Genomic DNA, 27,743 nt, shown 5'->3' on the forward strand with positions numbered 1-27,743 from the left:
GGACAAGTCATTGCAAGATCCTAAAACCCAGACAATTGCCAACTAGAGGCATCAGAACACATGAGGAAGTGTGAAAGGGCAATTCAGCCCTTCCTGAGGAACAAACACTCGACAGACCAGCTCCCAGTATCTGGGAAGGAGCTTCAGTTTCTAAAGAATCAGATCGTTCAAAATAAATAGTTAACAGTCTGAAGGTGAACTCTAAACCTTTGTTCAAATAAAGTTGTGACCAGGTTCCCTGCCTGTAGACTGGTGCAGTGTAGCCCCTTCCGAGCACACCCCATGGTGCCTGGGGAAGTTAATACTGTGTACATTGGTTAAGGTGTCCACAGGGTCTTCGAGACCACCCCTGTTCCAGATAACATTTTGGCTTCAGTACAAAGTGACCCTTTACGTCCTTTTAACCTGAACTGCCTTCCTTGCCGGTATCTTGCACGTTCAGCCTGAGCTGGTCTTGAAGGGAGCAGCTGCCCCACGTGAAGGCCAGGGTATAAACTGAACATGAGAAACACTGGCACTGACCACCCATGGAGCCTTAAACTGGGACAGGCAAAGCACGGGCCGGGGGACTACACCGGATCCTCATTTTCCTTTTAACCGGATTGATTAAAGGACGACATAAACCTGTTAAAATGACAAGGGATCCCAATGGCACAAACAGCAGGACACCCTGAAGCAATATCTGTGTGAAATGGCCCAAAGGGGCAGCATGTGCCAGGGAGCCAGCCTGGCGTTGGGTGAAGGTTCCCTGGTCCAGGAGCTGTGGGGAGAAGCCCATTGGGAAGTGGGGAAAAAAGCTATAAAGCTTATCCCAGTGATTGCTGCTGCCTGCAGCTGGGACAGACTCCCCAGGGGAAGGCAGCATGGGATCCAGGCATTCCCAAAATCAACTCCACTCTAGAACAGAGCAGAATGACAGGCTCAAGCTCTTCAACAAAGCAACAAGACTGAAAGTGACAGGAAAGATTGATCCATGTGGAACAGTTCCAGCCACCATTTGGAAATGTTTATTCTAGTGAGGGGAGGGTCACTGGGGACCAGGAGACAGCCTTACTCTACATTGACAGATTGAAACAACATTACAGTCAGCTCCAAGGGACTGTACCGGTCTCCTCCAAGTCTGTAACATGGAGCGATACACATCTGACCCGAACACGGAACAAAGTCCCAGGAACAAATCCAGGCCCCAGGAGAAACCAGTCTCAGCCCAGAACGGGCTAAACGGGCACCTTTGGGGTTCTACCTCCCCATGGAGATAAGTGAGAGGTTCAACACTGACCCAGCCTCACCTGATCCACCTCTGCCCCACAGACAGGGAGCCCCACCATCTTTCCCCAGGGTGACTATGCCCCCAGCACCCACCCCCTGACCCATGTACCCAGAAGGAAAGACCCATGTCTGTTATTTGATGAAATCTATCTCCAGGCACTGATTGGACACTGAGGGTCACATGCCTCAGGCCAGCAGGCCATTCAGACCCACCCTGAGAACCAGCAACTCAGGAGGGAGACCCTTGACACCAGGAACTGAGGTCCTCCCTGACATCGGGCAAGATGAGGCAGACCCCATCGAGGCACTAGACTAATGCAGCCAACCAGGCGAACACTCCAGCAGCTTTGCCTGGAGACTGTGTCCAATATGTCTGTGATTTCAGGGATATGACCCACACCACACTAACCCACAAAGGCAGAAGCTGGGTCCACAGCTTTGTCTCGCATTACCTCAAGGGGGGAGGGGGGGGGGGGGGGGGGAGGGGTAGGGAGGGGTCTGTGGAATTGTGGGTCATCCACAAATTGATCGCTGTAGGAGGGAGGGACTGGAGGACAACAGCCATCCAGGAAAGTCAGTGTAAGTGTGGTCCAGACTTCCCACTGCTCACCCTTCCAACTGGCAGGAATGGGAGAAGGGGCAGGAATGGGAGAAGGGGCAGGAATGGGAGAAGGGGCAAAAATATACCACAAAGCCCCTGATAGACCTCACCTGCCTCCACCCACCCCCTTCCTCTGGACCTACCCCATGCAGCTGAATTTAAGACTTGGCCCGCGACTGTCGTGGTCGTGAGGAAGTTGGCAGCACCCCTCTGTACCCAGGGATCCCCCCTGGAAGCTGTGTGGGTGACAGTCACAGTGACTGCCCCACCCCAGAGTGATTGGGACCAGGTGGATCTGGTGGACTATGAGCTCCTTGATGAGGGATGTTAATCTGGGCCAAATCAGGAAGCCCTGGCTGACCAGGATTACCCGGGGATTGAGAATCTCCTCAGTTCAGGAACCTGACTCGGAGCTGGCTGGTCACAGCCAGTGTACTCTGTCCAAGTAAATCAAGGGGGACATGGTGACAGGGTCTGGGAGCTCAGGTCCCAGATCGGAATGGATTTGGATCGATTTAAACAGACTTGGGGATTACTGTCCAAGACCTTAAAATAAATCTTCGGTGGAAATATACGGTTATTTTTGTTACTTGTGGTTGGTCACATCAAAAGGTGGGGGAAATGGCTTTTAACGTTGCGAAAAATGTTCTGGGTTTGAACAAACTCCCCAAATTTGCTGAGGAAGTTTAGAAAGATGGAAATAAAGAGAAACTTTCAGGATTAGCAGACAAGCTATTATTTCCAAATTACCAAAATTCAACAATAAAGACGTCGAAGCCTTTTTGAATTATTTTGAATAACCGGTGAGGCAGATGACTGGGCCAGAGACTGTGGGGGTAATGGTCGTTCCCCCCCAATGGTAGTTGGTAGGTGGGGCGAGTGAGGTGTTTGCAGTGCTGTCAGGTGGGGGTGTGAAGAGATTGTGAAGATGGTAAACAGGCTCTCGAGTGGCTACAAATGGATTTCAGAAACATAGAGGCAGCAGGTCAGCAACAAAGGAACCAGGTCAGACATGTATCCGGTTTGAAAGAATTAAAACATAACAATGTCCATAGGTAGGGGAGATCCTGCTGTCGAAGACTGGGCCCAGCATGCACAAAGCATGCAATATTTGTTCTGGGCAACTGACACTGGGGCAGGTGAAAAGCAATGAACAATCCTTCAGAATGCTTGCAGACCCACAGCATTTTCAGTCACAAGGGGTTTAAATGTTCCCAGAGGCACCAGATACCAGAACCTTCCGAGAATTGACAGTTGTTTAAGGAATATTACGACCACAAACTATTTCTACTCCTAAGATGCCATTAGTTTTCTTCAGCTGTTGGAGACCCAGGGAATTGTCGAGATTTTTGATGAGGTTGAGGCGACTGGCAGAGGCATGTGGTTTTGGGTTAATACTGAAGGAGATGCTGAGAGAACGTTCTGATGCATGGGAGACATGGGAGACAAGGGGGCGGAGCCAGCTTTCCCATTGTTAGTCAGTACGTGGGGATGTGGGATTAATGACATAACCACACAGAAGGATCTACCGGCTGAAGCCCAACTGGACTTCAAACAGCTACTACACCTGGCTTTGTCATTAGAAACTGCAGCAAGTGCATCATGGGAGCTGTCGGGCCATCCCAATGGAAGGGGACACTCTCACCTGTCTGACTGAGCTTGGGCAGCACCATTTGAGTGTAGTCAATCCGCCTCAAGTTGGGCATGTCCTGAACAGAGGGCCCTAAGGCCAGCCCTCAGCAGGACCTCACAAAAAAGCCCAGCCTCGGCCATTGGCTGAAGAGTCCTTCAGGATCTGTCTCAGACAGCCATTGTAGTTGCTGCTGGTGTGTGGACTCAAGACAGCAAAGGATCCCACAAGGTCTCACCTGAGTAACAAACTTGTAAGCTGGTACCCAGGAGAGTGCCCACCTCGCAAAGCCCCCCTCCACGTGGGTTGGGACAATCCAATGGCTTAGCAACATCCAAATCAGATGGCATTAAAAACACTGTTTGGGTAAATGGTCTCCCAGTTCCCATGGAAGGGTCCGTTCTGGTATAAAACATCCTGGACACCCTTGCGGTTACTCCTGACAATATCCGACTGTGGGCACAACGATCCTGTCCTGGTGAAACAAACAGCTGGTGGGAATGGGGGAAGGAGAAGGGCCATCACAACCAGGATTGAAACCTTTCCGATCCCAGCAAGACCAGATCACCGTCGAGGACGGCAGATTACTATGTGGAGCAAGCGGGATTGTCCGAGTAAAGGTCATCACCAGATACTGACTGAACCCCACCAGGGTCATCCAGGGGTTTCCAAGATGAAGATACAAACAAGGAATTTTGTCTGGTGGCTGGGATTGGATGCTAACACAGCTGTATTGGTGGGCAGTGCCCAGAGGGCCAACAAGGATAAAAATTACCACCAGCTGAGCTCCCACATTTGTGGGAATGGCTTGGTTACACATTGACTATGAAGGTCCTTCCATGGGCACAACGGGCATTGACAATGACCAGGAATTAAGTGGTTGGACGCGCAGAATGTTTATTCAGCGAACTCCGTGATGAGAATGATGGAGAAGCTGTAAGCATTGCTCACGATACACAGAGTCCGGGAAGTATCAGTCATAGACCGTGGAGTATCATTGACATCAGGAAATTCTAACATTCTGTGGGAAAATGCCATTTTCCTCATAAGGACAGCTCCATGCCAACCATCATCCAATGGTCTGGTGGAAAGACAGTTCCAAATGTAGAAGGCAGACTTAAAGCAGCAGCCTACAGCATCACTCGATACCAAACAGTCCTGGTTCCTGATCGATTCTGGGCCCAGCCCAGACACAACAACAGGATAGTTCCAGCAGAGTTGGTGATGGGGAGCAGACACTGCACCAGGTTAAACCTGATATTTCCCCAAACTGGGGGAGGGTTGTTGGGGTGAAACAGCAGCAGGATCACCAATGCCAGCCACATGCCTCCTCAAAGCGAGGGAGACCATTTCATTGAGGGGATGACGTTTGGTGCCAGAACCCTGGAAACGGCTCTGTATGGGTACGAGGTGAGGTCGACGTGAGGTCAGGTCCGTGACTTACAAAGTTTGGGGAAAGTGAGGCAGTCCTGAACCAACACGTGGGTCACCTGAAAGCTGTTCCCTCACAAACAGGGCAGGAGCAAAACATACTAGGCCCCTGTCAACAACCAGAAGGCCTGTCAGAAACCATGGGCTCTCCCCTCTGGCTGGTGTCGAGGAAACCTCAGGGGCCAAGATGGATGCAGCCTCGATACCATTACCGCTGGAAGGAGGAGGAAACTCTCGAGATGCTCCAGATACAGGGAGAGGAACTACAGTCCGGTACAGGCTGTGTCAGAGTCTGCATCAGAGGGACCGGAGCTGGGGTGGACACGTCACAGGAAAAAGGTACAAGAGGAGCTGACCCACAGCCCCGGGCCAGTGGGGAGGGGATGCGTTTGCTACAAGATCCTTGATTGGCCTGGGCTTGAAAACCCCAATCAGGAGGCTCTGGTTAACAATTATAACCAGGAGATTTTGAAGACCTCCTCGTGGGTCTGCTCCTGGGCCTGGCCAAACTGGCCATCAACAGGTCCAGGCAGCGGGCCGTGGAGGGGGTCGTTAGGGCCGACTGCCTGCCCCTCTTCCGGGGTTACGTTAGAGCCCGGGTGTCCTTGGAGAAGGAGCACGCGGTGTCCACCGACACCCTGGAGTCGTTCAGGGAGAGGTGGGCGCCGCAGGGAGTGGAGTGCATCATTTCTCCCTCCAACTCTATTTTGATTTGATCCCTACCCTCCCCTTCACTGTTTTGCTCACACAGCATTGCCCTGTGGTTTGAAGGGCAGTGCTTGTCACTGGCCACTCGGGTGTTTTTTCTATCTTCCTGGTGGTGGAAATTGAATAAAGATTTGTGCACTTTGTGTCTTTTCACTGTGTCTCACACCTGCACACACACACCATGGGTGCTGGGGAAAAAAATAAGCACTACCGCACTTAGGCGGTAGTGTGGGGGTTAAATTTAAAAAAAAGAAAAAAAAAAAAGAGAAAAAAAAAGAGAAAAAAAAAAGAAAACAAAAAAAAAAAGAAGAATGAGTGGAAAAAAAAAAAAAAAAAAAAAAAAAAAAAAAAAAAAAAAAAATAACCAGGAGATTTTGAAGACCTCCTCGTGGGTCTGCTCCTGGGCCTGGCCAAACTGGCCATCAACAGGTCCAGGCAGCGGGCCGTGGAGGGGGTCGTTAGGGCCGACTGCCTGCCCCTCTTCCGGGGTTACGTTAGAGCCCGGGTGTCCTTGGAGAAGGAGCACGCGGTGTCCACCGACACCCTGGAGTCGTTCAGGGAGAGGTGGGCGCCGCAGGGAGTGGAGTGCATCATTTCTCCCTCCAACTCTATTTTGATTTGATCCCTACCCTCCCCTTCGCTGTTTTGATCACACAGCATTGCCCTGTGGTTTGAAGGGCAGTGCTTGTCACTGGCCACTCGGGTGTTTTTCATATCTTCCTGGTGGTGGAAATTGAATAAAGATTTGTGCACTTTGTGTCTTTCACTGTGTCTCACACCTGCACACACACACCATGGGTGCTAAAAAGAAAGAAAAGAAAAAAAAAAAAAAAAAAAAAATAACCAGGAGATTTTGAAGACCTCCTCGTGGGTCTGCTCCTGGGCCTGGCCAAACTGGCCATCAACAGGTCCAGGCAGCGGGCCGTGGAGGGGGTCGTTAGGGCCGACTGCCTGCCCCTCTTCCGGGGTTACGTTAGAGCCCGGGTGTCCTTGGAGAAGGAGCACGCGGGTGTCCACTGACACCCTGCAGTTGTGACTGGCCACTTGAGTGTTTCCTTCCCTTTGGAGATTGGATCATTTTGTGACTGTGCAAGGACTGTTCTTGTTGCTGCTTGGGGCCTGCCTCCCTGCTGCTGCCTGGGGCCCCTCCCCAGGACTTCCACCACTACTGTTGCTGCTGTTACCTGAGGAGAGGCCTGCCTCCACTGCTGCTGCTGCCCGAGGCCTGCCTCTGCCTTTGCTGCCTGGGACTCGCCTTGGGGCCCCTCCCCAGGACCTCCACCACCACCACTGCTGCTGCTGTTGTCTGAGGCCTGCCTTCCACCACCGCTGCCTGGGACTCGCCTTGGGGCCCCTCCCCAGGACCTCCACCACCACCACTGCTGCTGCTGTTGCCTGAGGCCCACCTCCACCACTGCTGCCTTGGGCTCGGTTTTGGGGCTGCCTGGGACTTTCCTTGGGGACCCTCCCCAACAGGCCTGCCCCCCACTGCTGTGACTGGAGGAACTGCCTGGGACTTGCCGGAGGCCTGCCTTCCACCACTGCTGTTGCCTGAGGCCTGCCTCTACATCTGCTGCCTGGGACTCGATTTTGGGGCTGCCTGGGACTTGCCTTGGGGACCCTCCCCAACAGGTCTGCCCCACACCGCTGCGACCGAGGGCCTACCTGGGACTCGCCTGAGGCCTGCCTCCACCGCTGTTGTCACTTGAGGCAGGTCTCCGCCGTCGCTGCTTGGGGCTCTCCCAGCGATCTCCACCACTGCTGCTGCCAGAGGACCGACTTCACCACCGGCAGCAGAGGATGGCGAGCCCGAAGGTCGCGGGGCCCAGCCGTACCTACGCCGGGGTAGCCGCTGCCTTAGGCTCGGCTGGCCCAGCCCCGGCTGCAAACCACACCCCCTTCAGGCACCTAACAAAACGCCTGGGGGTCAAGGCCTATCCCCACCCGAACATGAGCATCGAGGCCTGCAGCAAGGCCATGGCTAGTGTGGTCGGCCCACTGGCCATAGTCGCTGCGGCCCGGATGTACGGGAAGGCCGTATTTTTCCTAAAGACCGAGCAGGCGGTCCACCTGGCCGTGGAGAGGGGGCTCGCTGTGGGCGGGACACATTTGCCCGTGGACCCTCTGGAGGTCACGGCCCAGAGGGTCGTGATCTCCAACGTCCCGCCCTTTATTGCCAGCGAGCTCCTTCTCCCCCACCTCACCACCTTGGGGGAGATCCGGTCAGGGATCCAGCCGCTCCTGCTCGGTCTCAAGGACCCCGCCCTCCGGCACATCTACTCCTTCCGACGCCAGGTGTTCATTTGCCTGGCCCGGGAGGAGGTCACGGAGGGCTCGTTTACCCTCCTCCACGAGGGCGCGGCCTACCGCGCCTTCTGGACGGTGGACGGCGTGCGGTGCCACCTGTGCCGCGAGGTGGGGCACATCAGGAGAAACTGCCCCACCCAAAAGGCCGCCCAGCCCTCACCAACGGCTGCCGGTGGTGCCGCCGCACCCACTCCCCCTCCCCCAGAGTCAACACCACAGGCCCCGGCACCGGGGCCTGAGCCGGAGGCTTCCGATCCTCCAGCCTCCGGCAGGGAGGGGGGTGAGCGTCCAGCCGGCCGGAAGGCGCTCAGGAAGGCGCGACGCGTCAGGCCCGCCCACGGGGAGACCACCCTATCCCCATCCCCGACACCCAGCCCACGACCTGCCCCGCCCCGGCACGACGATGCCCCTGCGGCCGTGCCAGCGTCGCCCCGGCGCGGGAACCCTGACCCCCAAACCCCCGGACCCGTACCCGACCCTGACCCCACGGACCCCACGTCTACCCCCCGCCCCGATGGAGAAACCCCTGGGGCTGCGACGCCTGCCCCAGGCCCTGCAACACCTGGCCCCGGGGAGCCCGAGCCCGAGCCCCGCCCTGGCACTAACCTGGGGGGGACCACCGTTGCCCGACCTCCCGCAGCCACCGTGTCTCCGGGCCACGGAGAGGAAACTGGGCCCCTGCCCCGCCCACCGTCACCTGATAAACCAGGGGCGGGGCAGGAAGTGACACGGCTGACCCTCCCCACCCTGGCCACGCCCCCTGCCTTCCCCCAGCCAATCGTATTCTGGGAAAGGCTGGGGGGAGGGGCTTCAGGCCCCATGACCACCAAGGCGGGCGGGGAGGAAAAGGCCCATAAATCCCCCCCTGTCTCTCTGGGGAAGAGGGGCTGGCCCTTGGAGGGGAGAGACAGTCCTGCAGCGCGCCGGCGGCGCTGCCCCTCTCCAGGGGATGGGCCCACAGGACCCTCCGACGATCCCGCACCGCGGCCTGACCTGCCCAACAACGACGACGAGGGCCGCGGTGCGGGCGTTGACAAAGGACCCTTTACTGGGTCGCCGAGCGGCGGAGGGGAGGTAGGTGTTATCCCCGCTCCTCCCTCCCAGACTGTTTTTCCGGGTGCCTTGGCCCTGGGGGATGACCTTCTCCTGGGGGATGACCTTTTCCCCGAGGAGCCAGGCGTCCCGGTGTCGGGAGGAGAGCGGGGCCCCGAGCCTCCGCCGCCCGACGACCCGAACTCGGGGCGTTCCGGGACGGGGTGCGCCGAGGAAGGTACCGCCGGTGACCCTGGGGGTGGGGTTGCCGGGGGTTCGAGGCCGGTTGGCGGCGCCGGACCAGCCCCCATCCTCTCGGTGGGGGAGGGGTCGGCGACCGAGGGCGACCTCCCGGAGGAGGGTTCGGGGTCGGTGGCGGACACCGGGGACGACGCGGACTCCGTCTGCAGTGACGTTTTTGAGTCCCAGGTGCCCCCCGCCGATCTCCCCCTCATCCCCCTCGAGGAACTCCGGGAATTTGTCGAGGAAACTCGAGGTCGCCGGGATAGAGCCCAACTGGCGCTCGACCGCTGGAGCTCTTTTGAGAAAGTTTATTGGTCGGCCCACGCTGCTCGCCAGGCGCCTGGGCTCGACGTCAACGAGCGAAAGCGAGTCAGGAACTTCCTGGGGGCACTCCTGGTGAGGGCGAGGGACTCCTGTGTCCCTCCCTCGTCCTCCCAGTAATTGTACTTGTTTTTTAACTGTACTGGTGGTGGTAGCACAATGCTTCCGACATGGAGACTACTATAGCCAGCCTCAACATCAACGGCAGCAGGGAGTCACAGCGCAGATTCCAGACCCTCTCGGTCCTTCGGGACGGGAGGTATGCGGTGTGCTTCCTGCAAGAAACCCACACTACCCCGGGAGACGAAGCCACCTGGCTCCTGGAGTGGCGAGGGGGGGTCTACATGAGTCACCTCACCCGCAGATCAGGCGGGGTGGCTATCCTGTTGGCCCCGCATTTTCAGCCCGAGATCTTGGGGGTCAGGGAGCCGGTGCCAGGTCGTTTGCTTCACCTGACGGTTCGGCTGGGGGGCGCGGTGCTTCACTTGGTGAACGTATACGCTCCCCTGGCCGGGCCGAGGCAAGCGAGCTTCTTCGAAGAACTGTCCACTCATCTGGCTTCCATCGACGAGAACCAGTGCGTCGTCCTCGGGGGAGATTTTAACTGCGTCCTCGAGGGCAGGGACCACGGCGGTGCCCGCACTGGCTGCGCGTCGGGGAAGAGGTTGGGGGACTTGGTCAAGTCCTTCGACCTGGTGGACGTCTGGCGGAATCTCCATCCCGACTCCATCGCCTTCACCTTGGTGAGGCCTGGGGTCGGAGCGTCCAGAATCGACCGCCTGTACGTTTCGCGGGCGTACGCCTCCTGTTTTCCGAAGGCCTCCACGCGGCAGGTGTCGTGCACGGACCATCACCTGGTGTGGGCGGAACTCCTTCCGTTCGGCGCCAGGCTCGGCTCCGCGTACTGGCACTTTAACAACCTGCTGCTGGAGGACGAGCGGTTCTGGGACTCGTTTCGTCGTTTCTGGGCCGGCTGGAGAAGGAAGCGGGGAAGCTTCCCCTCCCTGAGGCTATGGTGGGACGTGGGCAAGGCTCACGTCCGCGTCTTCTGTCAGGAGTACGCGAGGGGGTCGACCAAGAGGCGGAAATCCAGGATCGTGGAGTTGGAGAGGGAGATGCTCGACCTGGAGTCACGCCTCGGTCAGCCCGACGCGGACCCGGCCCTGCGCGGGGTGTACGAAGAGAAGAAGGCCGCGCTCCGGGACCTGCAGCTCGTCGGGGCTCGGGGCGCGTACGTGAGGTCGCGGATCCAGCTCCTGCAGGACCTGGACCGCGGCTCCCCCTTCTTCTACTCGCTGGAAAAAAGGCGCGGCACCCGTCAGCAGCTCCTTGTGCTGCTGGCCGACGACGGGTCCCTCGTCTCGGATCCGGAGGGAGTCAGGGCCCACGTCCGGAACTATTACACGGCTCTGTTCTCTCCGGATCCGTCCAGCGAGGACGCTCGCAGAGTTCTGTGGGAGGACCTGCCGCAGCTCAGCCCGGAGGACGCCGGAAGGCTCGACGCTCCCGTCACTTTAGAGGAGCTGACCGGCGCCCTCGAGGGGCAAAACCCCGGGGCTGGACGGGCTGACTGTGGAGTTCTTCAGGGCGTTCTGGGACGTCCTGGGGAATGACTACGCACAGGTCCTGGGGGAGTGTCTAAATGCCGGACAGCTGCCCCTTTCTTGGCGCAGGGCGGTCATCGTCCTGCTGCCGAAGAAGGGGGACCTTCGTTCTTTGAAGAACTGGCGTCCGGTCTCCCTCCTCAGCACGGATTACAAAATTTTCGCCAGGGTGTTGTCTTCTCGTCTGGCTTCCGTGCTGGCCCACATGATTCACCCGGACCAGTCCTACACGGTCCCGGGCCGGAGGATACACGACAACGTCCACCTGGTCCGGGACCTGATCCATTTCTGTCGACGGGCTGGTCTGCCGAGCGCCTTCCTGTCTCTCGACCAGGAGAAGGCGTTCGACAGGGTCGATCACGAGTACCTGCTCGGGACTCTGCGGGCGTTCGGGTTCGGGACGCGGTTCGTCGCCCGGATCCGACTTTTGTACGCCGCCGCAGAGTGTCTGGTTAAAGTTAACGGGTCCCTGACGGCGCCCCTTCGCTTCGGGAGAGGAGTGCGTCAAGGCTGCCCCCTGTCCGGCCAGCTGTATTCCCTGTGCGTGGAGCCTTTCCTGCGCCTCTTGCGGAGGAAGTTGTCAGGGCTGGTTCTGCGCGGCGCGGGCACGAGGGTGGTCCTCTCGGCCTACGCCGACGACGTGCTCCTCACTTTCACCGACCCGGCTGACCTGGGGAGGATGCGCGAGTGCCAGGCCGTGTACTCTGCGGCGTCTTCCGCCAGGATCAACTGGGCCAAGTGTTCCGGACTACTGGTCGGTCCGTGGTGGGTGGACTCTCTGCCGGAGGAGTTACGTGGGTTCAGCTGGAGTACCACCCATCTCCTCTACCTGGGGGTCTACCTCAGCCCGGCTGAGGAATCCTGGCCGGCCAACTGGCAGGAGCTGGAGGCCAAAGTCTCGGCTCGCCTAGGCCGCTGGACAGGACTGCTCCGAGTGCTATCTTACAGGAGTCGAGTGCTGGTCATAACCCAGCTGGTGGCCGCCATGCTGTGGTACCGGCTGGTCACTTTGGTCCCTCCTCCTGGCTTTGTCGCTGACATCCAGAGAACGTTGGTCGACTTCTTCTGGGACAAAAAGATGCACTGGGTCGCCGCGCAGGTTCTGAGTCTCCCTATCGAGGAGGGCGGTCAGTCGCTGGTGTGCGTCCGCACCCAGGTCACGACGTTCCGCCTTCAGACCTTACGGCGATACCTTTACGTCGAGCCTCCTCCTAGGTGGTGCGTCCTGGCGACGTATTTTTTTCGCCAGGTGCGTAACCTCAACTACGACACGCAGCTCTTGTTCATCGACCGCGACGGTTTGGAGGTCTCCCTCAAGACGCTGCCTGTCTTTTACCAGGACCTGATCACTGTCTGGAACATGGTCGAATCGCGTCGCGCCTACCCTCCGGCTGGAGTAGCGGCTGTCGTCAGGGAGCCGTTGCTCAGGAATCCGCACCTCCGTACTCGCGGGTTCGAGTGGCTGTCGGAGGGGAGGGCCGTGGCGGCGAGGGCGACCAGGGTCGGGGACGTGCTGGGTGCCGGGGGCCTGGGCTGGACGCTGCCGCAGGACATAGCGAGCAGGGCAGCGGTAGACGTCCGGTACGTGGCCACCGCCATCCGACGCCTTATAACGACGGTGCTCGGACCCGACGTAGTGCACCGGTTGGAGGACGCTCAGGTGTGCGGTGGGATCCCGTCCGCGCTCACCCCGGCCCGGATGGAATTTCACATTGGCCCCAAGGTCCCGTACTTCCCGCGGGAGCCTGTGCCCCACAACCTGAGCCGCCTCCGGAATTTTAATTTTGTTTCTTTCAGGGATATAAAAAGGAAGGCCCTGTATCGACTGCTGCTGCACACCGTCCACCTCTTCTCCCTCCTCCACCGTCCGGACACGCCTTGGCGTGCCCATTTGCCACCGGGCGGTGGGGATCCCCAGTGGAGGGCTCTCTACGCGGGAGTCCTCCCCCTTTCTCTCGGGGATCTGGGGTGGAGGGTACTGCACGCAGCAGTCCCCTGCAACCGCAGATTGCGGTGGTTCACGGACTCCCAGCCCAACTGCTTGTTCTGTGGCGCTGTGGAGTCCGTGGACCATGTCTATATTGGGTGGGGGCGTTTGCACTCCCTTTTTGATTTTCTTAAAAACCTTCTCCTCTGTTTCTGGCTGCACTTCAGTCCCACGCTCCTGATCTTCGGGCACCCGGTACGGAGGGGGGAGGGCAGGTCCGAAGACCTCCTCGCGGGTCTGCTCCTGGGCCTGGCCAAACTGGCCATCAACAGGTCCAGGCAGCGGGCTGTGGAGGGGGTCGTTAGGGCCGACTGCCTGCCCCTCTTCCGGGGTTACGTTAGAGCCCGGGTGTCCTTGGAGAAGGAGCACGCGGTGTCCACCGACACCCTGGAGTCGTTCAGGGAGAGGTGGGCGCCGCAGGGAGTGGAGTGTATTATTTCCCCCTCCAACTCTATTTTGATTTAGTCCCTACCCTCCCCTTCACTGTTTTGCTCACACAGCATTGCCCTGCGGTTTGAAGGTCAGTGCTTGTCACTGGCCACTCGGGTGTTTTTCCTATCTTCCTGGTGGTGGAAATTGAATAAAGATTCGTGCACTGTGTGTCTTTCACTGTGTCTCACACCTGCAGACACACACACCATGGGTGCTGGGGAAAAAAAAAGCACTACCGCAGTTAGGCGGTAATAAAGAAAAAATAGAAAAGAAAAAAAGAGAAAAAAGAGAAAGAAAAAAAAAAATAAAGGGATCTTTTTAAATCCCAATGGGGATAACTATCATTGCATCAGTAAGTCATATGTACAAAGGAATGGCATTTCACCTTAAAATAGAGCAGAAAGTCTGAGCGATTACAGAATTGGACATAAACATCAGGAAAACTAAAAGGGTTACATTTTATTTGTAAAAATAAAACAATAATAGGAATAATTGGATTCTGTAATATATTAAAGTTCATCAAGCCTGGAAATGTAGAAAAGTATCTTGGAGCTAAAAAAGATCCATGGCTGAGAAGAGACATGGCCAATGGGGAAGGGCTATTCAAACATTGGGTAAGGAATTTACAAAGATCCTGACTGAAACCGGTGCAGAAAGTAGAGTTATTTCAAACATTTTATTCCCAGATTATATGATTATTTAACACTTAGTAGCTTCACAAAATTATCTTTCCAGATTAGATGGTGATAATTCCGGGTTTTATTAAAGAGAGTTTACATCTGCCAGTCGATTACGGATGGCTTTTTACATGCCCGTAATAGAGGTGGTGGACTCGCGCTAACTAAGTTAGCGATTTTAATTCCAACAGCAGTAGTATGAAAGTATGAGGCGTTTACAAGATCCTCTGACAAGATCCCTCACTCCGATGTAATGAATCTGAAATATCGGAAAGAATTAGGGAACTGAGTAGCTCGAGATTCTTACTGACATCTGGAATCCTCGAATTAGTACCCAGTCAGATGGATCCGGGACTACGCAGCTTACAAATAATTGTGAAGAGATAGAGGAGACCATGAGTAAAGATTATGATAAATGGAGGGGATTAAAAGGTTGAGAAGTGGATGGTGTTGCCCAGTCAAGGGGCTGGTGTCCACTACTTTAAAAATAATTGCCTACTAATTGGACTAGATCATGGTTATAATTGAAGACATTGAAGGTAATCAATACTTTTCTACTTAAAACAAACTCATATCCCACAAGGTCAAATCTATCCTGAAGTAATAAGAATTGTAGGTGATGCAGTGTAGCCTTGCAAATTATTCCTCATATTTCAGAATTAGATTCGATTCCCTACAGTGTGGAAACAGGCCCTTCGGCCCAACCAGTCCACACCGGCCCTCCAAAGAGTAACCCACCCAGACTCATTTCCCTCTGACTAAATGCACTACACCATGGGCAATTTACCATGGCCAATTCACCTGGCCTGCACACCTTTGGACTGTGGGACGAATCCGGAGCAAACCCACACAGACACAGGGAGAATGTGCAAACTCTACACAGTCGCCCAAGGCTGGAATCGAACCTGTGATCCTGATGCTGTGAGGCAGCAGTGCTAACCACTGAGCCATAGTGCTGCCTCTAAATTGTTGCCCCAAGAACATGAGGATTAAGAGCCATAACAAAATTGTAAAAGCATTCACTCAATTTACAAAGGAAAGTGGTTGGACAATCTTTATTGAAGCCCATTTAAAAAAGATGGAAGGGACGCTGGGGATTCCTGACCTAATCTAGCATAAGGTTAATGGAGTAGTATTGGTGGGCATCACTATAATGGTTTGAAAATGAAAATGATTCTTTGCAATTAGTATGGGAAGAGAAGGTAAAGAAGGATCAACATTGAAAGGAGGAGATTTTGCACCGAACTAAAAAGGTGCCAATGTATCCTTTTCTGGCTTCATGATAGGAGCGAGGGAGTAGATTTTACAAAAAGAATAATGAATTGAAGATATTAGGAATTAAACATGACAAGACATTTACCCAAGAGATCATTTATCTTACAACTTCCCTGAACAGTTAATTCACATTTTTATGGACTTTTATCAGCTCGCTAACTTTAATTATAAATTTTAAATTCTCAATTATATTTGTTTTAATACATTTTAATATTTTACATTTAATTGTAGGCATAAAGTATTATATTTGAGAGAGTTGCCTATCTAAACCTGTGGCAACACGAGATTGGGGTTCAGTCTCACATCGACGAGAGACGACAATAAAACGCTGAACAGACACGACCCGGACAAGAGAAGGCGAGTGTTCAATGTAACCAAATGCTTGGTCATCTAATTAGTGACGTGAGATAATGGATGAACGAGATTCCCACTGTCCCTGCCTACTATCGAGCAAAACCACAACCAAGGGAATGGGCTTGGCAGCATTAGTGGGAAAAGAATTCTCACAGAATGTCTGCACTGTTTTAAGATTAAATGCCATTCCTTGAGGTTGCTAAGGAGATTATTCAATTACCTGCCTTTTGTCTAATACAGATCTTGAAGAACAATTAACTCAGGCAGAAGAATTACTCAGTTAAAAAGGATCCAGAAACAAGAGAGCAGGGTCTGGGGCTCAGAACACGGAATCATTGACTCAAGGAGAACCAACTTCAGGGAAAGGGAGGAAAGCAGATCATGGAAGGAGGTCACAGAGGACTAGTAAGAGAAGGCAGAAAGAGGACATCAATAGTGTTGCCTGGAAACATTTGGCTAAGAAATCCCATTAAAGAGACTCAAATACTGAATAACAATAGGAGATAATGTACCCAGTAAACTCTGGGGCACTGACTGTTCCCCTCTGTCCTCTCCCCAGTGAGGAGCTGGAAAGGGTATACAGTGGGGAATGATCCATTCCCAATCATGAAGCTGAGACATTAGTTCTAGCCATATACCATCAGGGGGAATGTCAAGCTCCTGATGAACCCCACAGAAGGAAGTGAAATCAAGACAGCGATTGAGGAGATCAATCCGAAACGTGTCCCAGGACTCGATGGGATAAACCTTGAGGACATTAACATTCAGAGAGTTACTACTCACCTCAAGGTTCTCTCTGGATCATCAGGAGCGGTACCAGATTCATTAACAAATCGAACTGTTTCAATTCCAAAAAGATTGGATGATCAGGACAGCCTTAAAGTAATTGATAACCAGAGACCTATTACTATTGGCCTGATTGTCGCAAGTCTTTTCCCTAAGGGTTTAAGTGAGGGGACTCAGTTTGAATTTTGGACACAATGGTTGTAATGTAGCAACACTGGGCTGTAATGGAAATACATCCTTCTTACAAAATATTGTTCAAAAAAAAGAGCCCAGAGCAATAGAAAGGATCTTTCAGTTGTCTTGGAATTGGCTACAGCCTTCAACTCCATCACAAACTGCTGGTGTTAAAAACTTCAGAAGGTTTGTGTCATTTATTCAACTAACTGCTGATTTATATTCTAAATCACTCAGTAATTGCCCTCGAAAAGGAGAGTAGGCTAAACCCATTTTGGGAATGGCGGGGGATGTGACTGTGGTTTTATTTGTGGATGGGGTCTCCCCGGAAGCCTTGCTTGTATAGTCACCATTGAGAGAGTGTGTTTGATCTGATTATCTCACGATGTTTGGTTGTACCTCATGGTTCCCCTGGTAATGGCAGTGGGAGAGTGAACCTGTTTAAGTCATGTCACTTGTTTTTAAGCTGGTTTTACTGGTCTTTGGACCAGAGTACTGGCTTTAGGTTTGTGGAACAGCCTGTTGGCTTGGTCTGGCTCGATCCACTGTTGACCCGTATGGACTGTGGGCACTGTCATTGGACGGTGCTATTAAATAAATAATGGGAGATTTAGTCAGTCAATCTCCCGAGTTCTGGATGGACAGATACCTGGCCACACCCTGTAAGCTCACTTGTGCTGGGGGATTGTGACAAATATTAACCACACCAGAAAAATGACAACCATCTCAACACTAACTGACCGCTGGAGACCCCCAGATTTGTGTCTGTTGCTGATACCAGGTTCCAAGCCCATCGGGTCAGTGAATAGATCAGAGAGGGACATTAACCTCCAATAAAGGCTCATGATGTGATTGAAGTCTAATGGAGGTATTACTTCCACTGATCACCTGATGGAGCCAGTGAGTAGAGGAAATGGATGATCATTCGTGGGGTGGATCCCAGAACAGCAGCAGGACCCAATGGTATTGGGTTAAAGGGGAATTAAATGGCATTAAAAGACAGTTCTGAAATTGTATGAACATGTCGGTAAATACCGTTAGAAAACATTCGTAGAAGTTTGGATAAGAGCTGAGAATGAAAGATGGAAATGTTGGACATTATCCTCCAGAAAAGGTTTGGTGGTTATTGTCAATGTCACGGGTGTGTTTGAGAAGGAGGACAGTTCACTGGAGAAGGTGTGCAATGAAAACGTGCTCAAGCAAACATCTTCCCCCCCGCCCACTGCTGGTTAGTTTTCATTCAGTGAGCAAACTTACATCCAGAACCTCAACCTGAGTAACAAATCTTCTCAAAACTCACCAAACATTAGTACAATTACTGAGATAATTGGTCATTGAGCTGGACTCCTGTTAATTCCATCCCCCCAGCAGAGACAGGGGTACCCATTCAGGGGTATGGGTTGACCCTTGGGCAGGTCCACAGGAACCGGGATGGAGGAAAAATTGCAAAAACCTGGGCTAATTTAAAATTCAACTGCTCTGATGTCAAGTGTCATTTTTTTCAAACAATGGCACCCACAAGTGTACCATCTGATTTTAAATAGAAGCATCTCAAAACATCCAAAAACTTGGTCAAAGTATTAGTAATTTTACAAAAGGAGATCCATCATCTTCCCATGATACAACCGATGGGATCATCTGCACAAGGAACAGGGATGGTGGCCTTGGGATGCAGAGACTGAGTGACATATTCCCATTGTAATCATTAACCAGGAGAACCTGGAATCTCCCAACAGAGTGGGCCTGGCCTCCTCCCATTTCCGAATGGAAAGGAATTTGTCAAACTCCATTTAAAGGGCAAAGAACAGCTGGGTGGCATTAGAGTTCATCTACAAGGGAGTTATGGAACCGTGAACACCCATCAGTTCCCTAATATCCTCCAAAGGGGATATTCCATCTCTGTCCAGTCTGGGAAAGACTGACTCCATTCTCTCAAAGTCACTACCAGTCTGATCATGAATTGTGGAGAGCAGTTAATGATGTTCTGAAAAACCATGAAACATGAACTAATTAAAAGGTCATCATGGCAAGTACATAATTAGATAGGCAGACTTCATTCCCCAAATACATGACTCGATGTGATCACTGAACTGATTTGAGCTGAGACTCCCAGGACAAACAGAATCCTGAGGGAGTGAGGAAAGTGTTGCCTTATTTTTGTGGTCAAAAGGGAGATCAATTAGTTCCGGCTTGTAGGTGGGTTACTGATGGGTGGTGGAGGACACAATGTCCAACATGACCCATGGAGGGCAATTACTGAAACTGCATTTAAAAAACTTGGATATTCATGATCTTCAGCTTCCAACTGAGCCAAGACCACAAAGTCGAGCTGTCACAATCTTCATTTGTGTGGGTTATTATCCCAAGTTCATTGTTCACATGGAATTAATTGGTGCAGAGGTGATCAAGGGATTAAGCTCAGATGTGCATTTGTCAAATCATTTCAATTAAGTGGGACTCATCAGGAGAGTCATAACCAGAGTGGACTAGTTCAACCTCCATGTCTCGTGTTCAGACTGAATTAAGGAGCTTCACTGTAGATTGCACTATTTTAAATGGAGCCAACATTATGGAGCTGAGCATTTGGGTATCGATAGCTTTAACTAAACACTGGCTTCAAGCAGAAAGCCAGTCCTAGTTCTGCTTTGTCTCAGTGAGACAGTGTGTCTCAATATAATTAACAGACACCTGGAGTAGTGGGGATCCATGATTAAGGCAGGGGCGATCATTGAAGGGTTAACTGCTCAAATCAGAGCAAAAAACTCTGGGAGGAGATAGACCACCCTGGAGATTTCAGGCTTGCTCACCACCTCTTTACCATCCCTTCCTCAGTCTCCTGCAGGTCTTGGGTGACTGGATCATGGGACAGTGGTTAACTCACCACATTATGCAGTTACAGTTCTGTGGTTTATTAAAGTCAGTGAAGCTGTTTAATTCCCCACACAAAGGACTTATCAGTCACCATATTGTCAGGGACAGCAAGTGAAGAGAGAATATCATGCAAATTCCCTACACTTCAAGGAGGCAAGCAACATGGAGAGATCAGCCAGAGGGTCGGAATTCTGCATCAATCCAGCTCCCTATCCCAGTCACCGTACTCCCCCCTGTTTAATCCAGCTCCCTATCCCAGTCACCGTACTCCCCGCTGTTTAATCCAGCTCCCTGTCCCAGTTACTCCACCCCCTGCTTTTCCAGCACCACTCTAATCTAGACTCTGTTCAATTCCTTCGGGAGCCAGGAGCCAGGCTGGTCGTGGTTTCCACCCCCAACCCTCTCAGATGGTGCACACTCCCGAATCAGTTTAGTGCTGATTGTCAATTGTGGGTCAGTTTGTGTTTGGTTCCAGTGAGGGACAAGTAGGTGGTAACAACCATTTCTCAGAGATTAGCAGCTCTTCCCTACAATCCTGACTCCATCTTACAGTACAGTCTTTTACTTTCATAAAGCAATTCCTTTCCTCTCCCAATGGAGAGGGCTTTTTTCACTGGGAATTGGAGGGTTGTTCAGAATGCAGAGGGACAGGAAAGGAGAAACATGATTTGGAGTAGACCCCAGCTGTTGGCCAGGAACAAGCTGCTCCAACACCTTCCACTGGTTTCCCAGACTGAGGAAGGGCCTGAACATTTTCTTTGATGCTCAAACCCACATTGAGAAGGTTTCTCCCCTCACCAACCCCAGAGCAAACTAGACTTGTATCTGTTAGCAATCCCCCTTCTCTGTACTAGTTGTCCTTGTCCCTCACAGCTACAGAGAGGTGTCTATCCACACAGCCTCCCAAACTGAAAGGGCAGCTTCTGATCCACAGGATCTTTTAATAAGCTGCTCATCAGCCCCTTAGCTGCTTCAGCTGAGCAATCACTCAGTGAGAGATTGAAAACAAAGTGACCCTGAGGAGATGGAACAGACACAAAGAAACTATTTAAAGAGACAGCCTTGTAAAAATGGAAATTATAGTCTATAGAAAATGACTGAGCTAGGAGATGGCTAAACATACTTGATGTGTATGTATTTATTAATGATCTATATTTTGTTCATATGACAAGAAAATGTTCATTCTAATGATCACGTTTTAACTTTAAGAATGTTTTGAAAGCTACAGTGTATGAGCTAAGAGTTTCAATTGCAGAGCTTCGATTTGAGATGGGACAATCTCGTGTGAGGTACTCAGAACAAGTCACTGGGTGAGGGAGAGAGATGGAGAGAAAGGGAACTAAATTCTGAGAGACAAACAGAGACCGTCTGTCAGTCTGTCTATCTGTGGGTTGGATAAAGAGACAGTGAGGGACACACCTAGAGAATGAGAATGAGACTGAGACTGAGAGGGAGTGACCTGGATAGTCAGACTGACAAGATTTCTTTTCTCTGAGTTCTGGATGGAATGTTTTTCTCTGCTGAGGCCTAGGCAGGAGAGGAGCCTGTTTTGTTGACAATCAGGGACTTCATCCAGATGCACAGGAAGGGCCAGGGGCAGCAGGCTGGGCTGTGGGACACAATGGCCCTCATTGTCTACCCTGCTGCAGCTTCTGGCCAGTCATGTGACTGTCCAGCTGGGCCCGTCTCTCCCTCAGGGTGTGTTGGAGGGGTGTACACTTAGTCAGAAGAAAAAGACATGACAAGTTTCGTATTCTAAGCTTTTATTTGGAGATGGGATGTGAACATTTGTTGCTTGTCGCTATTTGCCCTGAGCTGAGTTGTTTTATTTTGGAGAACAATTAAGAGTCAGACTCAATCACCTTGATCTGGAGCCCCGTGTCAGCCAGACTGGCCAAGAATGGGAGATTTCCTTCCCTAAAAGTACATTATGAACCAAGTGGGTTTTCACAATAATGGCCATGTAGCCACCATGAGGGAAGCTTTTCATTCTCCATGTTATTGATCACTTGCTGCAATGAACTTTGAACTGATATTCCCAGAATATTAGCCTCATGCTCCTGATTATGGATAGGAACATGACCATGCTTCCCGCTAAAATCTCCTGATCAGCAATTACACCGAAGGGAAGACTGGCTGGATTTCATAATCACAAAACCTGAGATTTTTACAAAACTGATGGAACCTATTTGGTTTTGTCTTTAAAGGAATTGCTTTGTTTTGTCTACCCTGCCTGCTGTGTTCGCTGGAACTGAAAATTCCTCACAACATGATTTATCCTGTTCCATTTGAAACCCAGGATTGAATCTGTTTCCATCAAGTCCTGAGGCAGGAGATTCCCAGATTTAAACAACTCTCTGCATCTGAAAACAATTTCCTTTTTTCTCCTCCGCTTTTAAAATCCTTCTCGTGGTGAATGTGCCCTTGAAAGTAATGTCCATTATGGATCAGTTAAGGTCAATCGTATGTTTCGGAAAGGGCAGTGCTGCCAATGCTGACCCCAGGGCAACATCACGGTGTTCTCCCCTTCCAATCTGAACCATGACCATTCACCCATCCCATTATAATCTGTCCCTTAACCAATGCCTTATCCACACTCTCACTGCACCTTTTTCATCAACGGTTTTCAGTTTCTTAATGTGTGTGAATTAAAAGCCCCTCAACAACCAAATGGATTAACCCCAATAGCTCCTCCTCATCTTCTCGATTACTTCACCAAAAGAATCTCATAAAATGAGTCAGAAGCGATTTGCCTTTCATGTTTGTTTGCTACTTGTCAAATATTATCTCATGGCTTTTCTAAGCCCCACATTACATTGTCCCAAGATATAAATTTTAAGAGCTCCCTGCATATATTTTATTGACATTAGACTGACTGTTCTGTAATTAAAGGGTTTAGCCATCTCTACTTTTATAAACAGGACTAACATTTACACCATCCCCTGCTTGTCTGGTAACCCCCTTCCCAAGAAGGATTGAATGTTTCAGACTGACCTTTATGCAATTTCTCCAAATTCCCTCAGCAACCCTCTTACATCCCACCCAGACAGGCTAACTGTTTTAGTTTATTGGGGACATAAAGCACTGGATTGGAAGAGGTTAATTGGACTTGGTTGTTCAGTGATTCTGACTGATCTCAGTCTCCATGGATCCTATCTGTGTCACTGCAGGGTTTCTGATTTTTATTAATAAGGAGGTTCCTTTTAATGCATTACCCCACAGGATCAGCAGGAACATCACCTTCCAGCAGCAACAGGCCTCTGGACAGAGGGAAAGGAGAGATTGGAATCTGAGAATAGATTGGAATTTATAACAATGGACAAAGGATTAGACTCAGCTCTCTACATGCTTTCTCTAGATCGAACCCCATTAGAATGGTGGGTCAGATACACACTTCAGGTTATTCAAGTCGGTTACTATCCCATCCTGGCTATTCTCGGTGTCCCTGGTAAGTCTCTCTAACTCGTTATTGACTTGATGACCCATATTTAACTCTGTTATTGTTCCTGTCCTTGACATTTTGTGAAGCCTGTATCCAGTTGCTTCATTTCCAATGACAAATCCCATTCCCTGTGCCTTGATACAAACCCCTTCCCTGACCAAAGGCTAAGGTTGAAGCAGAATGGTCACAACCTTGGGTTCTCGTGTACACAAAGCTGATTCCAACCCCCTTCACCTCTCCATCCCAATCCCCCAATAACCACATCTGTTATGTCACCTATCTCCATCTTTTCCTGAGTCTGTCTGCTCAATAAATACACACCAAACACTTCCTCAAGTCTGTGAAAAGACAAAAGAGGTGATAAAATGAGACTTTGTTCCATTGAATATGACACTGATGGAAACAAGGAAATAGCAGAGAATTTGAGCATGTCATTCAGATCGGTCTTATTGTTGAGATCGAGAAAATAATTCAAGAACAGTTGAAAATCAAGAAGGAAAAGGGAGGGAGAAAGTTTAAACCAGCATGATCATGAGACAAATGTATGAAGCAAACAACAGAATTAAATGCTGTCAAGTGCCATTTACCTGCCAACCACATTTTAAGATCTTCTAAAAGTGATTGGATTAGATTACTTACAGAGTGGAAACAGGCCCTTCAGCCCAACAAGTCTGCACCAAACCGCTGAAGCGCAACCCATCCAGACCCATTCCCCTACACCTAACACTGCTGGCAATTTAGCGTGGCCAATTCACCTAACTTGCACATTTTTGGACTGTGGGTGGAAACCGGAGCACCCGGAAGAAACCCACGCAGACACAGGGAGAATGTGCAAACTCCACACAGTCAGTCACCCGAGGTGGGAATTGAACCCAGGTCTCTGGTGCTGTGAGGCAGCAGTACAAACCACTGTGCCACCGTGCTGCCCAATGGTTGCAGAGATTGTTGTACTTCTGTTATCCAATGTCTCATGTTATTTATGTTAGGCCTTCTCTTCACTGCCCATCAATAAACACCATTAGGTGAGAGTTTTGTAAACTATCTGAAGAGTCAAATAAATTGAGAGTCAGCCATGGATCAGCCGAACTGCAAACGCAATGGACTCAGGAATTTACTGCAGATGTAAATCGTATGAGTGTTTCAAAAGGTAAACCCTCTGGAGCTTGGGTCATTCAAACATTGACATTTGGAAGATCGAGGGTTTTGATGGGACAGACACAGAAATTGTGATCCATTCCAAGATTGACACGTTGACAGTTTTTTAGATACATTGACATATTTGCTGGTCTCTAACCTGTTCTGTCTGTGCTCTTCAATTGCCCCATTAGGCTTCCTCTCACTCTGGTGGCTGGTCTTGGTTTTATTCTGCCACACTCTCTACTCTAATCTCAATGGTGTTCTCAGGCCATCTCTGTTGCTGCTCTTTACCTCCATTCATCTCTTTACTACAGCTGGAATGAAAATATCAGCTTCGCGGTGACCTTTATCCAATATTCTATAACATCCTCATGTTTCATTCTGTCCCTAATTATAATTTGCATTTTATAATTGCTTTCTTTGAATGTTAATCTGTCTCAAGCAGATAATCCTGTGGCAGGTACAATCGTTTCAATACATCACCAGGCAGAGTAACAGAGATTAAAAAAAAACAGTAAATCATGAGCCAAATCAATATCTTTGATCCAAACTGATGAATAACCCTTGTTTAATTCCCTTTGTTACAGTTAACATAGTGATGATTGTGATACTGTCTCAGGGTAAGTGTGGTCTCTCAATGTGTTCCATACAACCTGGTGGCCTTGGCAGCAGCTGATCTCCTGGTTATCATCCTTGATCTGATATTGAGGCACATTCCAATTGTTTATGAGGAGCAGTTTGTTTTCCTGGAGTCCATCCCAGTGTGTAATATCCACGCCATCCTGCTTTATGCAACCACTGACTGTTCCGTCTGGTTCACCGTCACTTTCACCTTTTGTGGCCATTAGTTGCCAGAAGCTGAAAAGCAAATATTGCCCCAAGAAAACTGCAGCCGTGGTTCTGGGAGCAGTGACTGTGCTGAGTGGATTAAAGAATATTTCGCCGGGATATTCCTTGCGAACTCCGACGCGCAGATCTAAATTTCCTATTTTCGACAATCGTTCTACACTCTTTAAACATAATGGTATCCTTTTAAAGAATTACCAATAACTGTTTTATCTGAACTCTCAGGTTTGAAGCTCCTCTGATCCTCAAAGCCAGCTTACTGGATAAAGCTTACTGACAAACCTATCCCAACAGTCACTGGATCAGATGTCAGATCAGTTTTCCTTTGTGTGAATCCAAGGAAAGTGGTGGACCAGATGGAATACCAGGCTGTCCTCTCAGAGCATGTGCAGATCAACTGGCAGAGGTCTTCTCAGACATCTCCAACCTCTCCCTGCAGCAGGCCACTCTCCCTGCCTGTTCCAAGAGGGACAACATCATCCCTGTGCCTAAGAAGGCTCATGCAGCCTGTCTCAATGACTACCGCCCAGTGGCCCTAACTTCAGTCATCATGAAGTGCTTTGAAAGGCTGGTCATGGCATTAATCAACCCAGTCTCCCCACTACTCTTGACCCACTCTAATTTGCCTGTCAGACCAACAGATCCATGTCAGATGCCGTATCACTGTCCCTTCATTCCTCCCCAGAACATCTTGACACCAAGAACAGCCAAGTAAGAATCCTACTCATTGCCTACAGTTCAGCCTTCAACACTATGATCCCCTCGAGACTGATTACTAAACTTATTGATCTCGGACTAAGCCCCACTCTCTGCAACTGGATCCTCAGTTTCCTGACCCACAGGCCACAATCTGTGAAGATTGGGGACAATATTTCATCCTCACTAACACTCAACACTGGAGCCCCCCCAGGGTGTGTACTCAGCCCCCTACTGTACTCACTGTATACCCATGGCTGCGTTACCAAATACCAGACTAATGCCATTTACAAGTTCACTGATGACACCACCATAGTCGGTCGAATCTCAGATGGTGATGAAACAGACTACAGACGGGAGTGGAAGACCTAGAAACATGGTGTACTGAGAACAACCTAGCTCTCCATACCGGCAAAACCAAGGAACTCATTACTGACTTTCAGCAGGATGTTCCTCATGCCCCCTCCTACACATTAACAGCACAGAGGTGGAGCGAGTGGAGAGTGTCAAGCTCCTGGGAATGGTCATCCACAACAAGCTTTCTTGGACTCTCCATGTGGATGCACTGGTTACAAAGGCCCAACAACGTCTCCTCTTCCTCAGGCAGCTGAGGAAATTTGGCATGACTCCGAATATCCTTGTCAACTTTTATAGATGCGCCATCGAGAGCATTCTGTCTGGATGTATCACTACCTGGTATGGCAACTGTACCATTCCAGATCGGAGATGGTTACAGAGAGTGGTGAACCCGGCCCAGACAATCACAAAGGCCAACCCCCCATCTATAGAATCCGTCTACCAGGCCCGCTGTCAAGGAAAGGCCGCCAGCATTCTCAGAGATCCATCCAACCCTGGCAATGTTTTTCTACAACCTCTACCATCGGGGAGAAGGTACAGATGTCTGAACACACGCACCAGCTGGTTTCAAAACAGTTTCTATCCGACTGTTGTTAGAATACTGAATGGGCTCACAAACTCTTGACATTCGCCTGTACCTGTGTTTTTGTTTTTGCTGCTGTTTACCTATTATTTACTATCTATGCTACTTAACTCCGTGATCTGCCTGTATTGCTCGCAAGACAAAGCTTTTTACTGTGCCTCGGTACCCATGACAATACATTCAGTTCAATTCAAATCGCCCTCTGTGTGAAAAAACTTGCCCTTTATGTCCCTTTTATATCTTTCCCCTCTCACCCTGATCCTATGCCCTCTAGTTCTGGACTCCCAAACCCAGGGAAAAGACTTTATCTATTTATCCTATACATGCCCTTCATGATTTTATAAACCTCTATAAGGTCACCCCTCAGCCTCCAACTCTTCAAGGAAAACAACCCCAGCCTGTTCAGCCTCTCTCCATAGCTCAAATCTTCCAACCCTGGCAACATTCTTGTACATCTTTTCAGAATCCTTTCAAGTTTCACAACATCTTTCCAATAGGAGGGAGACCAGAATTGAACACAATATTCCAAAAGTGGCCTAACCAATGTCCTGTACAGCCACAACATGACCTCCCAACTCCTGTACTGAATGCCCTGACCGATTAAGGCAAGCATACGAAACGCCTTCTTCACTATTTTATCTCCCTGCGACACACAGTATCCTGGAAAAATAATCTGTCCTTTTCTCATTCTGGTCTCTAATCTGTTCTACCCTCAAAACATCCGACAGTAATTCTCAGGCAAGCAGCAATCATGGAAGGAAGAATGAGATAAGACAGAATAATCGTCATTGTACAGTTTGGAACAGAATGACCAGGGGGTGCATGAACACAAATCTTTGTATGTAGCTGGGCACTTTAATGAAGCTGCTTATAAAAAACTTCATTCATGGAGACATGGAGCAGCAAATCAAGGGATTATCCGGAATCCTTTGACATCACTGACTTCTTCAGCTGAAAGGTTGCCTTCAATTCTGAGCACC

General features: G+C 50.6%; 1 protein-coding gene across 1 annotated transcript in view; it reads right to left on the reverse strand.

Annotated features, from left to right (window-relative positions):
• Nucleotides 1–4,397: 4,397 nt before the first annotated feature.
• Nucleotides 4,398–27,743, reverse strand: part of LOC140465564 (uncharacterized) — a 148,540-nt gene continuing 125,194 nt past the window's right edge. Inside the window, exon 5 of the mRNA XM_072561106.1 lies at nucleotides 4,398–4,581. Within this exon, the coding sequence (XP_072417207.1) occupies nucleotides 4,398–4,581 (184 nt within the window). The remainder of the gene's footprint in view (nucleotides 4,582–27,743) is intronic.

The sequence above is a fragment of the Chiloscyllium punctatum genome, chromosome 42, assembly GCF_047496795.1.
Source record: "Chiloscyllium punctatum isolate Juve2018m chromosome 42, sChiPun1.3, whole genome shotgun sequence".
In the NCBI taxonomy this organism is placed as follows: Eukaryota; Metazoa; Chordata; class Chondrichthyes; order Orectolobiformes; family Hemiscylliidae; genus Chiloscyllium; species Chiloscyllium punctatum.